The sequence below is a fragment of the Priapulus caudatus genome, unplaced genomic scaffold (assembly GCF_000485595.1).
Source record: "Priapulus caudatus unplaced genomic scaffold, Priapulus_caudatus-5.0.1 Scaffold95, whole genome shotgun sequence".
In the NCBI taxonomy this organism is placed as follows: domain Eukaryota; kingdom Metazoa; phylum Priapulida; class Priapulimorpha; order Priapulimorphida; family Priapulidae; genus Priapulus; species Priapulus caudatus.
In genome coordinates, this window is record NW_014577156.1 from 285001 (window position 1) to 293687 (window position 8687).

The 8687-nt window shown below is 42.5% G+C and overlaps 1 protein-coding gene across 5 annotated transcripts in view; it reads left to right on the top strand.

Moving 5' to 3' along the window:
* Nucleotides 1-8687, top strand: part of LOC106804990 (mannosylglucosyl-3-phosphoglycerate phosphatase-like) — a 61703-nt gene that overhangs the window by 14414 nt on the left and 38602 nt on the right. For all 5 annotated transcript variants that reach the window (XM_014806428.1, XM_014806430.1, XM_014806429.1 and 2 more), the window contains 2 exons: nt 4116-4241; nt 7239-7361. In XM_014806428.1, coding sequence (XP_014661914.1) covers nt 4116-4241; nt 7239-7361 — 249 coding nt within the window. The remainder of the gene's footprint in view (nt 1-4115; nt 4242-7238; nt 7362-8687) is intronic.

The window sequence follows — 8687 nt, forward strand, 5'->3', positions numbered from 1 at the left end:
CCCTTCTGCCCCCCTACCTGCCGTGATGTCACTATGGCTCCCTACCTGCCGTGATGTCACTATGGCTCCCTACCTGCCGTGATGTCACTATGGCTCCCTACCTGCTGTGATGTCACTATGGCTCCCTACCTGCCGTGATGTCACTATGGCTCCCTACCTGCTGTGATGTCACTATGGCTCCCTACCTGCCGTGATGTCACTATGGTTTTCCACCTGCCATGATGTCACTTTGGCTACCTACTTGTTGTGTTATCGCTTTTGGCCCCCTCCCCCATGTTGTTGCTTGAATCCCATCATGTCATCATGTTGATATTGCTCCCAGCCTGCTATGGTATTGCTAATGTTCCCACTCTCCTATCCTGTTGCTATGGCTTGTTTCTATGATCTTGCTGTGCCTCATGTCTGCATGTGCAAGCTTTCGATCCAGTCAATCAAGCCATTTGATTCGCGTGATCAAATAATGCGATCTGCTAATATGAATGTCTTCGATGTGAATCGAATATAAAGGAACAATATCAAAGGTAACATTTCAACATGCATATGTGATTTTAGCTCATATATACATCGAACAAAACATTAAACGAATCGACCGATTAACAAAATAGAATTATGAAACAAAAAACATGCCATAGATCACACACTCAAGTTGCACTCACATTTGAGAAACTATTTTGTTGTAATCCAACCAGCCCATCAAAATATTTTGACAGAGGTGCATTTTAACAGATTTATTATTTGACTGGTGTTTTTTTTAACATGGCAGTATTATCTATGCATCCAACAGGCAGTTTCTCGCACATGGAATGTTAATGGTACTTGCTTTTCAACAAGTTTCAATTAAATCTAAATTCGTTATGATATTTTGTGGCAAGCAGACATGACAGAAAAGTCGGTGTTTAGTAATTGCAGCGGTTCTTAACCTGGGGGTCGTTTAGGGTTTTTCCGGGGGTCATGAAGGGGTCATAAATGAAACAAATTCATTTAAATTCTATATAATTATCAGGTTGCAACAAAAATTTCCTCATTTGGCCGTCCAAGTGAAAAAAATTTTTATCTCCTGATAGCTGCGAAGCAATTTAGCCATCCCATTGACTGAGTATTGGCAGACATGTCTTCATAAATCGGGCTGTTTTTTTAACATTTTTGTGGGTGGGGGGGGGTCACGGTACTGACCAAGAATGTCTGATGGGGTCGTGGGGCCAAAAAGGTTAAGAACCACTGCTCCGGAGCATTACAATCTACTATTTATTTAGTGTTTTATCAGCCCACTGGCAAATATGTGAGTATACAGGTGCTCAATAAAGTCGTACGACCTACGAACATACAAAAACAGGATATTTACTGCTATACGTAACCAAGATATTTACAGCTAGGTCCCGTTTTACGACAGGGTTAGGTTCTAGTATAACAAGGTCGTAAAATGAGAAATTGTAAAACAAGAACAAATAATAATTCAATTAAATGCTATCATTCAACTCACAATGCACCACGAAAAACAAATGGAAGCGTATATTGCATGTTTGGACTCACAGGCGTTGCTGCGATGTGTTATTGAGTTACGATTTTTTGGTTATTTACAATTTTTTAGGTAATTTTGAAATGGTCGTTAACGTGAAAAGTTAACGGAACCTACCTGTACTGTAATATGTAATCAGAATTTAATTGCATGACAATTGATTGTCTACTACAACAACTACGTCCGATATTTACGTCAGATTAGGTAACCCATAAAGGACTTCACTGTGGTTATGTGGTTATGTGTTTCTATAGTTTCTGTTTTGTAGCAGATTAGCTCAGCATGGATAGCAAAATGCTGTTTGTGCTTCAGCATAAAGATAGGCATGCTTATAGTTTTCGGGTCGGTAACACACCCAGCCATGATAGTGGTTGGAAGCAGCAGGTCCCCCCCCCACGTACAGACTACAAAATTTGCTATCCTAATTTGAGCATGCAGACACAACCAGGCTCAATTGGGCTAAGTTAGCACGGGGTGACTGTGCATGCTCAGTTGTAGGCTTGGGCGTACCATCACTTAGCAGGACAGGCAATACGGTAAACAATGTTGCTGTAGGCTCTACCACCGATACATGTATTAGGGATTTATACTGCATTATTGTGAGATAGGCATATAAGAAAGAGAAGAATAGTTAAGTGGCTGATGGCTCCCTACCTGCCATGATGTCACTATGGGCTTCCACCTGACGTGGAAGCATGTCGAGGTTTGATCTTAAGTAGGCCAGCAGGAAAGCTGGCAACCAGGGTATAATCAAATCTGGTGGTATCCGGATCATGTTTCAATTAGCAGCCATTTTATCACTAACTGTAAAGTGGAAAAGTACTGTTGTATGAAAATAACACCGGAAGAGTGGAAACATGCACGGTGTCTTATGTCTGTCTTGCCAATACTTTGGATAGATATTTTTGGCAAGTATAAACTAGCATTAGTGGAAGCTGAAGTATTAAAAACAAAATTCGACGAATCAATCTCAACCCCGGGTACGTGCCTTTTATACCCCATAATAGCTCATGCGCAATACGTATATCAAAAAATTTAAGCCCACGCACTCTGGTCCTGGATTGTACAGACACAATATTAGCGTAATAGCTAACTTAGTCATAATGGGGATATTAATTAGGCTACGCTCTGAAGCGGAGGCTGGCCCAGCCGTCATCGTCCGGCGGCTAAAGTTAAGTCTTAGAAACTACGCGTATTTAGCGCGGGATAGCATGTTAACACACGGCGAAAAATTAGGCGGCGCCCGCGGGGTCGGCGATCTATTTTGATTGTAGGATCAAATTTGCAGTGTCGGTATGCGGTGAGATAGGCCATGTTATCAAAAGGCCATAACAGATTTATGTTACATGGGATCGGCTTTAGGATGTTCATCTAACAAGTCTATTTCGCGCTCAGAAGACTTGTTGGTTAGTAGAATTGTTATTTGGAACTGCACCCTCTGATTCCATTATGAAGCCGGTTTAGAACATTGGTTGGTTGACCTTGGTAGTGCATCGTTCGGCTTCATAAGTGCCAATATATTGGTGCTTGCACACAAAGCTGATTATTTTGCTTTCGTATTTGAGCCAGTAGATTTTGAGTTCATCTATTCAGTGCTAATTAGACTCTCAAAACTCGGATCAAAACTAGAAAGTTCACTAACGATATCTATGTTGGTGTGTCCTTCCTGTCTGTCTACTCCCGTTTGTTCTTCATGACGCTCACTCTGGCTACTGCCCGTGTTACCCTGCTTGTCTGGGTCCCTATTTCAGTAAGCATGGTTTATGCAAGGCAGACAAATGCGCTGCAGGTATTGATACGTGTGCTGGAGTAGATGTTGCAGTGTACGCGAATCGATGATCTTTGGTATAGTCTAGTCTAGTATCGTAATGCACGGCGGAGCCAGGATCTGTCTAATGTGGAGACTGCTTGACTCTCATTACATGGTGGGGGTGGTGAGTGGCGTCATGTATTGTGACTCATGTATGTTGCGTGGATAGATCCAAGCGGAGTGGATGAGGGCTGGGGGTGGTAGTTTACACAGTGGGGTGTGGTGTGGGCAGCTGGGCGCCTGGCTGGGTGATGTCTTAGTGAGGGGGCGGGGGGGGGGGGGGGGGGGGGGGGGGGGGGGGGGGGGGGGGGGGGGGGGGGGGGGTGTGTTGGTATGGGTGAGGTGATTGTCATAGAGGCACACTGGGCGAGGATGGGGGGGATGGTCTCCCGTGGTACTGTCGCGGTGCGGGGTGAGGGTGTGCGGGAAGAAGGTAGTGCTATTCCATCGTTTCCTCTCTCTCTCTCTCTCTCTCTCTCTCTCTCTCTCACTCTCTGTGTATGGCTGTGGGCCACCAGCCTCCTCTTTCCCTTTCTTTCCCTGCCTCACACCTCTCTCCCCCTCTCTCTCTCGATCTCTCCCTCTTTGTGTCTCACCTGCCACAATGTTGCAAAAAATGTTGTGAAAACTGGAAATTATAATGATGTGAAGATTTGAAACCTAATTTTGCAATGGTTCCAAAGAATAGACTAAGTGTAATCTATTCTGGTAACCGTAAATGTGTCTAAGCAGCTATATCATAAAACAATCTATAAGGTAAAGTAACTCTTTTTCATTTTGGGTTTTCAGTTTGGGTTTGTGGGATTGGTAGAGGAAGAGTGGCTGGCCACTTTGGCAACAGTGTCACCCGATGACCTGACCTACATAGACTATGTGGAGCAGGGCAACCTCTTAGCCAAACAACTCAAAGATGAAGTAAGTTAAACGTCGACCAATCTTGCAGCATATTTAAGCAGTACTTAATTTATTAACAAGGAAATTATTATAATTTCAAAAACATTTATACTAAAATTCATCTAAAATGTAAAATAAACTTTGTCTAACATATCTGTTAGTGTTACTGTGTGCAAACTTTCATCATAATTATAGCAAATTTACATTCGTGTAGTGCAGCTCTTCCTTAGCCTATTAGACATGTAGCTGAGAGATGCTGCATGAATCCTCCAATAACTATATTTGATTTAGTGTTTATATATCGTTGATATCAAGAGCTAATAATACATAGGGTATAACAGGAAAATAGTGTTACTTTATTGCAAAAATCATTCTATTTTAAATGCAGGTCTCGAATATGTTCATAGTATTGAATTAAGCAGCATTCTTTCCTCTCGAAAACAATACCAACCGCTTGTCTTTATGACACCCCGAGGCTGAGATATCAGCTTGTAATCTTAGCTCATCCACGCGTTACAAGCGTGTAGAAATCAAGTTGAACACATGTCTCGCACCTAAGCTCGTCTCAAAATTGTTCTGGTGTTTCCATGATAAATTTATGAATGGAAGTCACTTGGAAATAATCCAAACCCCTGGGGGGGGCTTTAGACTGGTTATCGAAGACTGAAACTTTGTTTGCGTTGCCGTTGTTATGACGGTGTGATCTGTGACGTTTATAGAATGCTTTGAGAAATATTCCTTTCATCCTTCCTTCCATTTCTCTTATAAATTCCATTTCTTTTGATATGGTAAGTAATACCAGACACTAGTACTAGTATAAGTACACTGTAATGTATTTGCTGCAGCCTAGGCTAGCCAGGGTAGTGCGTATATGGTACAGTGTCGATCATGCACTTAGAACGTTTAAATAATAAAAAGTAATAGCAAATAAACACGAAATGTATTCTACTACCAAAGTTTCAATGTTTATGCATTCTGTATTGGCTAACAATGCCACATAAATGCCATTTAAATGCTCCTCTGCAACACACATTTTTACGGCATGCATACCACTGTGTGCAAACTCACGGAAAAATAGAGCAGGTGGAAAAAAGCGTGAGCGCCAAATTCGCATACCACTCGCTTCGTTTCATACCATCACAGAAAAAATATACAAACAACTGCCTCAATTTGGTATCTATGCATAGCCGAATGTTCAATCTTGGCTGGAAGGCATGTGGCGGGGCTCATCATCGAGCTTGGAAGCACGGAGCGCTTGAAGCCAGACTGCAATGCCTCACCATTACTCGTGTCTAAACAAGCCATTTACATTGCCGTGTAGTGGGAGTTTTCCTCAGGAATTTACCAGATTTCTCTGGGTAAAGTCTGTGGTACCACATTGCAAGAGTTATGATGCGAATAAATAAACCCTCGGCTACAAATAGATACCAGAATTGAGGCGGATGTTTGTGTATTTTTTCCGTGATGGCGTAAAATGAAGCGAGCGTTCTGAGAATTTGGCATTGTACAAACTTCCATATCAAGAAGTAAAGTTCTGCACCTATTGATTGCTTTAGTTCTTCCAATTCTTTTTGCAATGTAATTAACTTTTAGCACAGATAGGGGCGAACTTTTCACATGCCTTCAACTATTAGTTTACTTCAACAGCAACGCTTTGCACCGCAACGCTTATCTCTTGCTATGGTGTAGTAAGAAAACCAAATTTGGACGAGTAACGTCATTGATCAGCACTCCAAACGGCGATGGAAACGACAGACAAAAGGCTGAAGCCAGCTTAGGTTAGGGAGACGAGTGCAACTTGATTTCTACACGTCGGTAACACCTGGATGAGCTAAGATTACAATCCAATATCTCAGCCTAGGAGTGCCGAAGAGACAAGTGGTTCATCTTGTTTTAGAGCAGAAACAATGTTGCTTAATGCAATACTATAAACTTACTAAACTTGCAGTTAAAATAAAATAATTTTGCCATAAAATGGGACTATTTTCCCATTTTCTGCTATACGCTATATATTATTAGCTCTTGGAGATGTCATGCTCTCACGTGTTGTGACATTTATGTAGCGAGGAGATAAAAATGATCACAGGTCAGCGAAACAACATCTCGTGACATGTATTTCTCTAGATTATAGCCCGAGAATCACATGTAACATAATATATAAATAAAGAGACATAAGCTGCATTCACACGAGGATTTCAGTACCGTACTTGAGTGTTCACACGGTAAAAATATACGCGACTTATTCAGTATCGTACTGAAATACGTGGCTTACTCGGCGCGGAATCACATTCCGCGCCGAGTAAGCCGCGTATTTCAGTATGGTACTGAATAAGCCGCGTATATTCGGCACCACGCTGGCCGCGTATTGTCTGTTGTGTGAAGGCAATTTCGAATTGCGAAACTGTAGTGCGCTTACCTAGACTGGTACCCGTTCGCTACACGACGTTAGTGTAGCGTGTGGAACTGTCGACCGGGTACCAGTCTATATTATACCTAGCCAGCTAAGCCTCGATTCTCGTGTGAACGCTCGGGGTTGTGTTAGCACGGTATTTCAGCCGAATTCAGCACCAGATAAGTACGGAACTAGCGAGGCCGTGTATCTCGTGTGAACGCAGCTATATATATATATAAAGAGACGTTGACCATGGGACAGTATTAATTTGTATTACATGCTAACTTTTTCATACGTGAAATCTTTAAGCGGCGAAAATGATACCCACCGTAAGACTTCCTACTAGATTGCACCATATAGTTCATATACTGTAACACTCGACTGGTTTATGTATTCAAACGAGCTGAGTAGCGTTTGTTGCCAGTTGGAATCTATAATTGGGCCATTCATGATGTAATTCCAATCCATTGAATCCATAATGTGATTAAATTTGGTTAATTGTTCAAAACGAATTTCGTTTCCTGTGTATAGAATGTCAGCGGTGTCGTGTTAGGTCCAGATTCTATCATAGAAAGTCAGTTCTTAGCTGTGTCCACTGTGCAGTATTCGTGTGCGTGTTGCTGCAGGGAGTGGACTATGTGATAGCTCTGACGCACATGCGGACTCCCAACGACCTCCGGCTGGCAGAGAATGTAGATGGCATCGATCTCATACTGGGTGGCCACGACCACTGCTTTGAGGTCACCCTGGTATGTATCCTCGGAGCAGTTCACCATGCCTAGCAGCACGATGATGTGGCTTCGTTGGGGGTGGGGGCAGTAGTGTGATTCTTACAGTTCACTGTTACAAGCAGTGTATAGGGTGATTAGCCGAGATCATTGTGACTTGTATCTCTGCATCGTGAAGAGTAACAAAATCATCATGAAAGTAAGGTACTTAAGACTGCCAGTGTATCATGACTGCTAGTGCAGAGCAAGTAGTGTGACAGGGAGAGAGTGATGTGACTAGTACAGAGTACTGTGGTAAGTAGAGGGTGTAGTGTGTGATAGGACGAAAGTGCGGTGACTGTTACAGAGTACTGTGGTAAGTAGAGGGTGTAGTATGTGATAGGGAGAGAGTGCTGTGACTGGTACAGAGTACTGTGGTAAGTAGAGGGTGTAGTGTGTGATAAGGAGAGAGTACTGTGACTGTTACAGCGTACTGTGGCAAGTAGAGGGTGTAGTGTGTGATAGGGAGAGAGTGCTGTGACTGTTACAGAGTACTGTGGTAAGTAGAGGGTGTAGTGTGTGACAGGGAGAGAGTGATGTGACTGTTATAGAGTACTTTGGTAAGTAGAGGATGTGTGACAGGAAGAGAGTGCTGTGACTAGGCTTATAAACGTTTTTAGTTTATGAAACTGACCCGTCCTGAAAGTGTTCCATGTAATTCTGTAATTGGTTAATTTCAGTGGGGCCAGGAAACGTAGTAGTGCAGACATTGAACCAAGATTAATCCTAATCCAGGATATTGCATAACCCAGACGAAGTGTAACCAGCTTAGTTTTATATGGCTAGTATGCCATGATACATTACTAACACATAAGTAGGTGGGAATCATTCGATAACTCTGTATGTTTGTTCTACATACGTGTAAAACGGTTGCTCTCAGTCTCTGGCAGCATCTTTGCATCCCAGACTTCACTGCTAAAACCAGTATTAGTTATCTCTCGAAATAGCAGTCATCTCGCCTGCCCAATGTCAATTACAGTGCTCTCTCTCTATATATATATATATATATGTGTGTGTCTCGATCGTATGCCAGACAGCACATGTGCTCTGATACAGCACACGGGGGCGTATGAGCAATGACCTTGCCGTTGATGTTTGGTATCTGGGTCCTACGGGTGCTAAATTGCCCGCAACGTTGACAGATATATTGCTCAGTAAACTGTTCATAGCTTCACAAAATTAGCTCTAGTCACTATATAGATTTTGCTAGACTACAAACGCATGCAGTATGTGCAACGGAGTGTTAAAACACTGCATGGTTTATGTGTGGCTTTTATTAGCTCATCTGTCATAGTCAGTTGCAGCTTG